The sequence below is a fragment of the Myotis lucifugus genome, unplaced genomic scaffold (assembly GCF_000147115.1).
Source record: "Myotis lucifugus unplaced genomic scaffold, Myoluc2.0 scaffold_115, whole genome shotgun sequence".
Classification (NCBI taxonomy): Eukaryota; Metazoa; Chordata; class Mammalia; order Chiroptera; family Vespertilionidae; genus Myotis; species Myotis lucifugus.
This window is the reverse complement of record NW_005871163.1, coordinates 3,385,397-3,398,757: the sequence shown is the minus strand read 5'-3', so window position 1 is coordinate 3,398,757 and position 13,361 is coordinate 3,385,397. Positions and strand designations below refer to the sequence as shown.

The 13,361-nt window shown below is 39.0% G+C and overlaps 1 protein-coding gene across 2 annotated transcripts in view; it reads left to right on the top strand.

Annotated features, from left to right (window-relative positions):
• LACTB (lactamase beta) overlaps window positions 1–13,361 on the top strand; it is a 19,801-nt gene that overhangs the window by 1,361 nt on the left and 5,079 nt on the right. Inside the window, exons 1-4 of one of the 2 annotated variants that reach the window (XM_014459825.2) lie at window positions 2,938–2,998; window positions 3,407–3,597; window positions 3,868–4,219; window positions 6,284–6,449. In XM_014459825.2, coding sequence (XP_014315311.1) covers window positions 3,460–3,597; window positions 3,868–4,219; window positions 6,284–6,449 — 656 coding nt within the window. In that variant the 5' untranslated portion in view covers window positions 2,938–2,998; window positions 3,407–3,459. Of the gene's footprint in view, window positions 1–2,937; window positions 2,999–3,406; window positions 3,598–3,867; window positions 4,220–6,283; window positions 6,450–13,361 lie in introns of those variants that run through there. The other variant, XM_014459824.2, reaches the window with a different exon arrangement.

The window sequence follows — 13,361 nt, the reverse complement described above, 5'->3', positions numbered from 1 at the left end:
TCTAATCATTTTATGATACTTTATCAAATCATATTTCTATTACTTGATTTATTTCTTCATTCAATACAAATTGGTCCAACTGGTCATCCTTTTAGGAAATGTTGTTTCAGACATCATTTAAATAAAGTAGTACTTATTTACTCTTACTATGGGGGCAGTAGGGAAGTGAATTTAAAGAAAAATTATTCTTCCTCCAAATATAAGTATAGCTTAATCTGTATGCCTGATTTATGAAAAATATTGTAACCAAAATTATATAAATGTCAGTTTTATGGGTGGGGGCTTTGTTTTTATGCAAATATTTTAGCATAATCCCTTTACAGTTTAAAAACAATCGTTGTACCCTTTTTTTTTTCTTTTCAGATCTCAGTTCTTTATATCTCTTAGGATTCCACTTTCAACCTGTTCAGAAGATGAAATCAAACTTAAATTTTTTTCTAGAATGAGCTTTAAATTGGTGGTACATTATTGTGGGTCCCCCCCCCCCCCATTTGCAGCTGAATTGAATTTGATAGCTAAAAGTGGATTTGCAAGACCTCTTTTCACTTATTTTTAACTGGACGGGTATTTTCAGGAATTCAGTGGAAACTCGCTCAAGAATAAATATAATTTGAACAACAATGATGTTTTCTTTAAAGAATGAAGAGTAATTTATTAGAAATGTGGTATAACCAAATTGTTTAGATAAGCTAAGAAAAATTAGTGTTTGAATCAGATGGAAAATTATTATTCTGTACAAGGCACAATTCTGTTTAGTTATAAGGTTAAATTGTTAGACTTTCTGTTGTCCGTGTTAAGACTTATCCCTTGCGATCACATTAGAAAGGAGAGGCAGCCTGTGGGATAAGAATGCTCGTATTCGATGCGGCATAGGTAAACACCGGAAATTGCTGCCTCGCACAACCACTTCAAAAATACAACTAAAAGACAAAACGGACATCATCCAGAAGCACAGGAAGGCTGGCTGAGTGGAAATTCTACAGCTAGAAGGAAAGAGAAAAGCACTGAGACTCAGAGGAGGTGTGGAAGTAAAGTGCAGAGGTACGGAGGCGCAGGTGGAAAGGGCTGGCAGCTGAGGACGCGGTTGTCTTTTTCAATTGGGAGGGAGTCTCAAGCTCCCAACTGCTCTGAACTCCAGTTCCAGGTGAGTCTCTGGGGACCCAGACTCATACGGGGAGAAACTGGACTGTCTGGCATCGGTCAGAACTCGAGGGCGGCTTTCTCTCAGAGGTGCTTGCAGCAATTACCAGGACACTGAGACGCGGGGCCTCTTAGGGTAGAACTGGGGAGCAGCCATAGCTGCTTGCTCCACCCTGTTGATCCCCTGAGACCCCGCCCCACCCAAGCTGTGCACAGAGGCTTTTGCATATGAAAGGCCTGGCCCTTTGCAACCTGAAAATTACCTAACAAACTGCAGCTGAATCAGAGAGACCCAGAACTTCCAAAAGAAGGTCCAAGGCCCCACAGCAGCTTGCATTGCTTCACAGCTGGGCCTCATCTGGGCACCTCCAAACCCCAAACAAAGAAGAGGAATCTCTCCATAGCTCCTGCTGGGTCGCCTCAGGCAGAGGCTAAATTAGCACCTCCTTAGAGATCCAAGAGCCAGTGTACACAGAGGTCAGAGTGGGACCATCCAGATTACAACTCCTCAGATCCATAAGGGACACACTCAGGGGGCAGACTCAGTGAGCACCAAAGCCCCACTGAAGCAAGTCTTGCCCCAGAAAAGTGTCTCCAGCTCAGAAGTTCTCCCACTGCAGACACAGCTGATTCTCACAGCCAATTGGCCTGGAGGTCAATTCCTCCCAGTGATACCTACAACAATCAAGGCTTAACTACAAGACTGTGCACAAAGCCCACAAAGGGGTGCACCAAGAGTGTCCACCTCAGGTAATTGGGGAGGCTGAGCCACTGGGCCCTATAGGACACCTAACACAGAAAGCCACTCTATCAACACAGGGAAGCATAAAAAATGCGGAGACAAAGAAACAAGTCACAAATGACAGAAATGGAGGAAAGCAAACTACTGGATATAGAGTTCAAAACCACACTTTTAAGGTTTTTCAATAATTTTCTAGAAACCACCAATAAATTTAGTGAGACCCTCAAGAAATCTAGTGAGACCGCCGATAAATGTAGTAAAACCCTCAAGAAATCTAGTGAGACCCTCGAGGTTATGAAAAAGGACCAACTAGAAATTAAGCATACACTGACTGAAATAAAGGATATTATGCAGAGTTCCAACAGCAGACTAGAGGATCGCAAGAATCAAGTCAAAGATTTGAAATACGAAGAAGCAAAAATCACCCAATCGGAAAAACAAAAAAGAAAAAAGAATCCAAAAATATGAAGGTAGTGTAAGGAGCCTCTGGGACAACTTCAAGCGTACCAACATCTGAATTATGGGGGTGCCAGAAGAAGAGAGAGAGCAAGATATTGAAAACCTATTTGAAGAAATAATGACAGAAAACTTCCCCTACCTGGTGAAAGAAATAGACTTACAAGTCCAGGAAGCACAGAGAACCCCAAACAAAAAGAATCCAAAGAGGACCACACCAAGACACATCATAATTAAAATGCCAAGAGCAAAAGACAAAGAGAGAATCTTAAAAGCAGCAAGAGAAAGACAGTCAGTTGCCTACAAGGGAGTACCCGTACGACTGTCAGCTGATTTCTCAACAGAAACTTTGCAGGCCAGAAGGGAGTGGCAAGAAATATTCAAAGTGATGAATACCAAGAACCTACAACCAAGATTACTTTATCCAGCAAAGCTATCATTCAGAATTGAAGGCCAGATAAAGAGCTTCACAGATAAGAAAAAGCTAAAGGAGTTCATCACCACCAAACCAGTATTATATGAAATGCTGAAAGGTATCCTTTAAGAAGAGGAAGAAGAAGAAAAAGGTAAAGATACAAATTATGAACAACAAATACACATCTATCAACAAGTGAATCTAAAAATCAAGTGAATAAATAATCTGATGAACAGAATAAACCGGTGAATATAATAGAATCAGGGGCATAGAAAGGGAGTGGACTGATTATTCTCGGGGTGGGGGGGGAGGGATATGGGGGGGTATGGGAAGAGACTGGACAAAAATTGTACACTTATGGATGAGAACAGTGGGTGGCGGGGGTAAGGGCAGAGGGTGGGATGGGAACTGGGTGGAGGGGAGCTATGGCGGGGAAAAAAGAGGAACAACTGTAATAATCTGAACAATAAAGATTTAATTTATAAAAAAAGAGACTTACCCCTTGCATGTTAAGTTTTCATTAACTTATAAAAGTGGAATATCTTTCCTTCAGATGAATATACAGGAAATTTTAAGATAGTATTATTTCAGTTTTTCAAGATTCCTTTGACTTTGAAGGTTATTAATGGTGACTTTTCACTTTTTTTTCAAAGGCTTAGGCTATGCCGATATTGAGAACCGTGTACCATGCAAACCAGAGACAGTTATGAGAATTGCCAGTATCAGCAAAAGCCTTACCATGGTTGCTATTGCCAAATTGTGGGAAACAGGAAAACTTGATCTTGATATTCCAGTACAACATTATGTTCCTGAATTCCCTGAAAAAGAATATGAAGGTGAAAAGGTAATGAAACTCACAGTTCATTTTACAAGTGGCACGTTTAGTGGTTGAAAAAGTTGCATAGGATTCTTTGGTTTGTTTTAAATTATTGTTAATTTTTTTTTATTCAGATGATAATCGAGATTTTCTGAAATTTAAAACTAAAGATGTGTATATTACATATTTTTTCAATAGCAGTTTAAAATGGAAAATATTACTGAGGCATTATTCCAAGGCTACTAACTTTTTATTATAGTTTAGTAATGTAATTAATTTTCATGTTTTTATAATTAGGTTTCTGTCACAACAAGATTATTGATTTCCCATTTAAGTGGAATTCGTCATTATGAAAAGGACATGAAAAAGGTGAAAGAAGAGAAAGCTTATAAAGCCTTGAAGATGATGAAAGAGATGATGGAATCCGACCAAGGAAAAGAGTTAAAAGATAAAGGAGACAAAAATAATGAAAAGAATGACTTTGCTAAAGCTAAGATAGAGCAGGATAATGAAGCCAAAGGCCGGAATTCCAAACCTGTCAAGAAAAAAAATGATTTTGAACAAGACGAATTGTATTTGAAAGAGAAGTTTGAAAATTCAATTGAATCCCTAAAATTATTTAAAAATGACCCTTTGTTCTTTAAACCTGGTGAGTGTTAATTCCCTCTCGTAGCAAACTCATCATTATTGAAGTGTTAATTTTCAGAAAATGGAAAATACCACCCTGAGTGCTTTAGATGTGGCAGATGATTGTGGCATGGATTTTGTTGTCAGTCCATTGCTTGCCTTTTGTCTGCATTTCTTAACAGTTGTTAAAAGCATAGAGCATAGTTCCTGCCTAACATCCAGGCAGCTACTTGTTTAGATTTAGCCTCATGGAGGCTACCCAGTCATTTAGTAGATTCTAAATATCAAAATATTTGTGAAAGATTATGGAGAAATGTTGGAATAATAGTTCTCCAAACAAAATCTGGATCAAAGTGGATGTGATAATGTATTGCTAGTATTTTGTTTTTTAATTAGACTTCATTTTTTAAAATATATCTTTATTGATTTCAGAGAGGGAAGGGAAAGAGAGAGAGAGAGAGAGAGAGAGAGAGAGAGAGAGAGAAACATCAATGATAAGAGAGAATCATTGATTGACTGCCTCCTGCATGTTCCCCACTGGGTTGAACCTGTAACCCGGGCATGTGCTCTGACAGGGAATCAAACTGTGACCTCCTGATTCATAGGTTGAAGCTGAATCACTGAGCCATGCCAGCCGGGCTTAGTTAGACCTTAAATTGCTCAACTTATTTTGTGCCTTCATTTCTTAAAGAAATCAGTGTTCATCAACTTAATTTTACTTCCAAAAATAACCAATATATAAAAATAACTCTCTTCATTTTTGTATATTTTTTGGTATGATGCCTACTGAAACTACTTCATAGCTTTAAAGAAATTTACCATAAATTTTTTTATTCCATTTTCATATTAAAAGATGTTTCTACCATGAGTAGATATTACGTAGGTATAACCAGTAACGGCAAAGAAATATGATTATGAATTTTGTCTTTAAAAATAAGGTTCTCACCCATTTTTAGTACAGATGGTACAATCTACATTTCCAGAATCCAAAATGAGGTAAAGGTATATATTTGAATATGTATTACCAGACCGCTGTACCGATTTTTCGGTAATTTCCACACAAAGGTGGAATATTGGCGCTAGATGAAAGGTAGATGAAAGGTAGACCTATTTTCTACAATGTCTCCAAGTTCCATCTTATTCTAACCACTTGTTTGCATGTAACTAACATTTTTCTATATCATGTTGGTTTTTTCTCTTTAATGCTCAGGAGCCCAGGTATAGGGGACAGTTAGGTTCAGGGCCTCAGGTCTGGTAGGATTAATATGTATTTGAAATAAGGTTTTTATATCTATACTAGAGGTCTGGTGCATGGATTTGTGCACCGGTGGGGTCCCTCGGCTTAGCCTGTGCCCTCTCGCAATCCAGGACCCCTCAGGGGATGTCGGAGAGCTGGTTTCAGCTCGATCCCTGCAGGCCAGGCCCAGGGACCTGACCGGGCCTCTAGTACGCATATAAGATCTTTGGTTAATCTCATCTCACCCTCTCCCCTTCCCTCTGAGATTCATCAGTCTGTTCCATGTTCCCATGCCTGTGGTTTCCGCTCCTGCACTGAGCATCTGCCCCCTGGTGGTCAGTGTACATCATAGCTACCGGCCAGTTGGCCAGTCAGCCGGTTGCTTAGGATTTTATATATATAGAGATGTTTTATATATATATGTTTTATTAAAATAATTTATATAACTACTTATGCCTTAAGCAATAGGGAATAGGTACATTAGGAACAAGATAGTTGACTTAAAGAATCCAAATTTGTTTTTCTTTCTCTTCCTATTTTGTTACCAGTTTGTAGAATTTTTATTATGTTTGAGGTAGGATCATTTGCTTATTTTTTATCATAGAAAGGAGTAGATTCATGTGAAATTGTCAACATATTGATCATCATTTTATTCTTGTGTTAGGCACATGGAATAAGTAGGGCCATTACAGAGCTGACTAATATATCATCCATGATGTTTTATAAATGTTGAAGTAAAATATTCCAGTTTTAAGGTATATACCAGTTTTTAATGGAAAAGTACTTTACATATATTTAAATAATAATGAATCATTTTCTCTTTTTTTCTCCTTGCAATGATGTCTCAAGGTAGTCAGTTTTTGTATTCAACTTTTGGCTATACCCTACTGGCAGCCATAATTGAAAGAGCTTCAGGATATAAATTTTTGGACTATATGCAGAAAATATTCCATGAATTGGATATGCTGACAACTGTGCAGGACGAACATGAACCAGTGATTTACAACAGAGCAAGGTAAATGAATATTTTTTGGTGTGTCTACCTATACCACATCTTAATACTATGTTATCAATTAAAACTCAAATTTTATCTTCTTTCCAAAATCAACTTGTCACATTTTGGAAGCTTTTCTACATGTCTGTTTTTCCATTTATAAAGTGTGTTTGTAAAATATTCCCAAGATCCTTAGATGAAAGGCAACAATAATAATTTAACCACATGAATAATTAAACCAAAATTGCACCCATCATTGGCATCTATAATTTGCTCTTTAACCATCTCTTTTTCTTAAGTGTTTATACACTAATGCTTTATTTATTTATCTTTTGTTATTTTTAATTGTTTTAACTTTTATTTTGAAATAATTTTATACTTATAGAAAAGTTATAAGAATAAGTTATAAATATAAAGAATTTCCATATACTCTTCACCCAGATTCTACAAATGTTATCATTTTACCACATTTGCTTTATCTATCTATATGTTTTTGGTTTTCTTTTCTTGAACCATTTGAAAATAAGTTGCAGGCATGGTATGCCTTTACTGCAGTGGTTCTCAACCTTCCTAACGCCGCGACCCTTTAATACAGTTCCTCATGTTGTGGTGACCCCCAATTTCATTGTTACAAATGGAACATAATTAAAGCATAGTGATTAATCACAAAAACAATATGTAATTATATATGTGTTTTCCGATGGTCTTAGGCGACCCCTGTGAAAGGGTCGTTCGACCCCCAAAAGGGTCTCGACCCACAGATTGAGAACTGCTGCTTTACTAGTAAATACTTAAATGTGTATTTTCTAAAAACCAGGATATTCAGGAAATTAACATTGACACAATGCTTTTATCAAATCTACAGGCCTTATTCACATTTTGCCAATTGTCCAAATAATGTTCTTTATAGCTGAACTGTCATGATGTCAGTTTGTCCCATTATTGGTGATGGTAATTTTAATTGCTTTGTTGAGATGGTACCTGCCAGTTTTCTGCACTATGAAAATTTGAAAGTAATTTCAATGAAATATAGCAAGTGAAAAATTTATTGTAATTTTATTAGTAACCTGTAAAGGGTCATTGAGAGAAAATTTTGAAGCTAATGACTTTTTCATTTTACTCTAATTATTTGATTTGTTAGAAAAGTAAAATTTAATCAACTGTTGCCTATTTCTAGTAGTACATGCTTTAAATGGTTTAATGGCACTTGAAATAGATGAAATGGTGGAATGTTTTTAGCTTTATCTTCCTATCTCCACACTAGTTTTGTTTAATCTTCTGTTGTATTTAAATTATCATTTGAAGTTAATCAGCTTATTTAAAGGACTTAAATGTGCATTGCTAGTCAGCCTGAAGGAGACTTTTTTTTGGACCTAAGAGAATTTGGGTTAGTAGCAAGCAATGAATTTTAATTTTTTTTTTAAATGGCCTGTAGTTCTCAACCAGTTCAGAGACTCTTAGTGTTTTTTGGTGGGGGGGTTTTGTCCAACATTATATTTTACTGGAAAGTATAAGAAAAATTGACAAATGCCATAGGTTGTCAATTGAATCTAAAAAAGATTCTCTAATAAAGATGGCATAGATGCATGACCTTATTTTGATTTAGATCTAGGCATTTGATAATGAATGCCTAGACTTTTATATAAGGGAGAGGAGAAAATTATATATCATTGGGCTTCTTTTCTAAACTGAAAATTACGGATCTATGAATGTATAGACTGCAGAGCAGCTATCATTTGTTTGCTGTTTTCTTAATGAGTGATTAATTTATAACTAGCACAAAAATCAAAATATGGCATATGATGAAGAGTTCATTTTATTTTAGCCCCCATGTTTTTTGTTTTTTTTAAAAAAGGCAGTGGACTTCCATTTATATTATAAAAGGTTCCTATCTGCTTTGGGTTTTTTCTTCAGATTTTGGTAGTACCCACTGGTGCTACAGGGGTGATTCATTTTAGTTAGATTAATGGACTACTGAAATAAAATAGGTTGGAAAGATTGTTATCTAGGAAAATGTTCTGTCCATTTGCTTTGTTTTTATTTTAATTGATACATTATGTACTTGGGGCTATACAAGTCAAGTCTGTTGTGTTTTTTTTAATTCTCACCTGAGGACATATTTTACTGATTTTAGAGAGATAGAGATAGAGAGATAGAGAAATGAGAGAGAGAGAGAGAGAGGGGGAGAGAGAGAGAAACATCCATGTATGAGAGAAACATCACCAATGGATTGTCTCCTGTACACACCTCAACTGGGGATCAAACCTGAAACTAGGTATGTGCCCTGCCAGGGGAATCGAACCAGCAACCTTTCTGAGCATGAGATAATGCTCCAACCAACTGAGCCACCTGCCAAGGCTGGCTTGCTTGCTTGCTTTTCTTTTTTCTTTCTTTGTAATAATTATTTAAAAGAGTTTAAAGGGACCACCTTTTTTCTTTTTTTTTTAGAGAGAGAGTTCAGGGAGTAAAAGGAATCATTTCCATATATGTATTTTTAAAAAGAAAACAAACAACCTTCACCCTGGCCAGTGTGGCTAAGTGGTTAGAATGTCAGCTCATGCAGACTCCTTGGCCATAATCATAAAGTGAACATGTTTATGCTATCCTGACCAAGTCTTTTAGAGTTATTGTATCCCGAATATTTATTGTCTTTATCACTTTTACATTTGTGTGTTTAAAATAGTGCTTCTCAGTGTCTGTCACCTGTTAAAGTATTTCCCCAGAATCCCACCCCAAAATACTATTTACATTTCTTTGTTCAGAATTTTAGCTACAGGCCACACTTAGCTATATGGTAAAGCAGGCAGAGAGAGCCCTGGCCAGTGTGGCTCAGTTGGTTGAGCATCTGTCCCATGCACCAGAAGATCGCTGGTGTCGATGTTTCTCTCTCTCCCTCCTCTCTCTAAAACATAAAACAATAAAACAATAAAAACATACTTTCTCTTCTTTTAATAATAATGCAGAGAGCCCTAACTGGTTTGGCTCAGTGGATAGAGCGTCAGCCTGCGGACTGAAAGGTCCCAGGTTCAATTCTGGTGAAGGGCATGTACCTTGTTTGTGGACACATCCCCAGTAGGAGGTGTGCAGGAGGCAGCTGATCGATGTTTCTCTCTCATCGATGTTTCTAACTCTCTATCCCTCTCCCTTCCTCTCTGTAAAAAACCAATAAAATATATTTTCAAAAAAAGAATGCAGAGAAACTAGTTTTTAGCTGGGTACATTGCTCTCCTGAATAAAATTGGGTTGTGTGTTGTTTTTTTTAATGAAAGAATAGGAATATTGATTCTATGTATGCAAATAGGTATATTGACTCTGTATAGCAAGTACTAGTATATTCTGTATAGGCAAATAAACTAAATAACCCTTTAAGCAAATACCCACAAGGGAGTGGAGTAAATGTTCTTGCCACAGAAAGACACTCAGTTTGTTGATATGAGAATCCTTAGTCAATGCATTATCTTATTATTAGACTCTGTTTACATTTTCTATGCATCTGGCACAATACTTGCAACAAAAATCTCTTTTATAATTGGATGAGACCAAAACTAAATAGAATGTTTTCTGAAGTGTTTGCTGTATTTTGACAGTATAGATATGGTCTTTACTTTATGGTATTAATCTTTTTTATTATTATTTATTGTCTTTATTTTCTAGATTATCTTCTAAAATTAAGTCTTGTTTCTTATGCCTTCAGCTGACAGACTCTAGTAGTAGATTCAATCCAGATGTTAAAGCTGAATGTTAAAGTGGGATTGGTTTTTATAATATGCATTTTAAGTTCTTTGGGTTTTTTAACTTCTCATAACAATAAAATACAAAGTAGTGCATAATTGTTTCTAAAGGCATTTAAGAAGCATTTAAAAAATAAAAGTATTAAAAAAATTTTTTTAATATATTTTTATTGATTTCAGAGAGGAAGGGAGAGGAAGAGAGAGATAGGAGCATCAATGAAGAGAGAGAATCATTGATTGGCTGCCTCCTGCACGCCCCCTACTGGGGATCGGGCCTACCACCCAGGCATGTGCCCTTGACCACAATTGAACCTGGGATCCTTCAGTCAGCAGGCTGACACTCTATCCACTGAGCCAAATCGGCTAGGGCAAAATAAAAGTATTCTGAATTTCTGAGTTTGTAGGTGTAGATTTCTGTGGTTATATAATGTTCTTGTGTAGAAGCTAGAGATTCTTAAGTAAGTAGGAAGAGGCTGCTTGTCATCTGGCATCATTCCATCAGTTATTCAGTTACAAAGGTAGCCCAGTTACTGACTGAAGAACTTATGTCTATATCCCATTCTTTTTAAAGCAGAAATTCCTTAAGAAATTAAAATAAATTTAATATCCAGCTGAACAAATTATTTTTATGAAAAGCCATTAATTTGTCCTCTGTGAAAAGGAATCAAAGGATTAAAGTCTACAATCTATTTAAAGTTTAAAATTCTAGATTAAAGTCTGGAATTCTCCATAGTTTTGTATTTTAAAGGAGGAATGACTGAGGAGTTCTAATTTCCAACCTTGATATAAGTGCTTTGAAATGCTTTCCACAAAGCTGATTATTAGCCAAAATATACTGGTAGTTCTCTCCTCGTTTACGGACATGGAGTTCACTCTAAGAACTGTGTTTCTCAATAAGAAAATGTATTTCTGTTGCCAGTGGGGAGCTTTTCGTGTCCCCAACAGTTGCCCGTGAAAGTGGGGTTCTTGCGATGTCACAAGAAAAGGAGTTTTCTGAGACTTGCACAGGAGAATGAGTGGCATTTATTTGCATGAAATTACATCCCTGAGTTTCCAAGGCTCCGTTTCCCTTTGTCCTGCCAAGGAAGAAGTCCAGCTGTGTCTTTAGCAGGGCCAGGATTAAAGCCGTTGCCCAGAGTTTCCGTTCCATATTTGCATAATCCAATCCAGCATTGGGCTAGTTTAGCTTGTGTTCCCAGCTGCAGTTCATCCGTCCATTGAGTTTAGGATCCCCATGGCCATGGAGGGAACACTGGCAAATGCAAGGACGCAGGAGCAAAACCAGAGGAACCAGAGAGCCACAAAAGCTAAGAGAGAGAGAGAACTCCTGTGTCTGGGGGTTATATATTCCAAAATTTTCACAGGCTTGCATAGGCTCCATCCCCTCTAGACAATGATCTCTGTTCCATCCCCTCTAGGCAATGATCTCTAACAGGCACCCCAACCTTACTTCGCATGCATCCATATCCCCTTTGTCCAGTCTCTTCCCCCAGTAATCTGCAGGGAATGGGCCAGGCGGTTCCCTGGGGAGTATAAAGTTGCAGCTTCCTGGTGAAGCTGCCCAGATGGCCAAGCTTATAATGTCTGGCCTCTCTTTTGCTACTTTCTATTATTAATAACTAGAGGCACGGTGCATGACATTTGTGCACTGGGGGGAGGGTCCCTCAGCCTGGCCTGTGCCCTCTCGCAGTCCGGGACCCCTTGGGGGATGTCCATCTGCCGGCTTAGGCCCGCTCCCCGAGGGGTCCTTAGTGCTGCCGCAGAGGTGGGAGAGGCTCCCACCACCTCTGCTGTACTCACCAGCTGTGAGCCCAGCTCAGGGCTTCTGGCTGAGTGGTGCTCCCCTGGTCAATTTACATATTAGCCTTTTATTATATAGGACTAGAGGCCCGGTACACAAAAATTTGTGCACTCGGCAGGGCCTGTGCCCTCTCGCAGTCTGGGACCCTTCAGGGGATGACCACCTGCTGGCTTAGGCCTGCTCCCCGGGGGATTGGGCCTAAGCTGGCAATCAGACATCCCTCTGGCAGCCCGGCAGCCCTCGGGGGATGTCCACTTGCCAGTGGGGAGCAGACCTAAGCTGCAGTCGGACATCCTTAGCGCTGCTGAGGAGGCAGGAGAGGCTCCCACCACCACCGCTGTACTGGCAGCCATCAGCCTGGCTTATGGCTGAGCAGAGCTCCCCCATGTGGGAGCGCACTGACCACCAGAGGGCAGCTCCTGCATTGAGCATCTGCCCCCTGGTGGTCAGTGTGTGTCATAGTGACCAGTCATTCCCAGTCTTTCTGCTGTTAGGGTCAGTTTGCATATTACCCTTTTACTATATAGGATAGAAGCCTGGTGCACAGGTGGGGGCCAGCTGGTTTGCCCTAAAGGGTGTCCCGGATCAGGGTGGAGGTCCCGCTTGGGTGCCTGGCCAGCCTGGGTGAGGGGCTGATGGCTGTTTGCAGCTGGTCACACCCCCTTCAGGGTGGGGGTCCCCACTGGGGTGCCTGGCCAGTCTGGGTGAGGGGTTGAGGGCCATTTTCAGGCTGGCCAGCAACTGAAGCTCCCAGCCTCTCCTTTTTTTCTTTTTTATTCTGTGATTTATTTACCTTCTATAATTGAAACTTTGTTGCCATCACTGGAGCTGAGAGCCAGGCTCCTGCTCGCTCCAGCTCTGAGGCCATGGCCTGCTGAAAGCAGGTATCTGGGGTTTATTTAGCTTCTCTAATTGAAACTTTGTTGCTTTCGGAGCTCAGAGCCGGGCTGCAGCAGGCGGGGAACCTTGGCTTCCTCCATCACTGGAGCAAGCAAGCCTCCTGCTCGCTTCAGCTGCGTGGCTGCCAGCCGCCATCTTGGTTTGGGTTAATTTGCATATCACGATGATTAGCCAATGGGAGGTGTACCGAAGGTATGGTCAATTACCATGTTTGTCTATTATTAGATAGGATTAGCTAATTACAGTAGTGACATTTCTATTATTTGGCTTCTTTTAGATTTGATTGGCTTGGAATTCCAAGTGTAATCAGTGTTTAGGCAGAATGTTAGAGTTTAGCTTCTTATTGTATATAAGAGTTGAGGGCAAGAGAGTCAACCAAAATTTTAATGGAGAGGAAAATATGAGAAGATTTGGAGGAGATTCATTTAGATTTATTCCTTTTGAGACATGAAAAGACCACATATCAAGTCATTGGTTCTCAAGAGAGCATATTAAGATTCT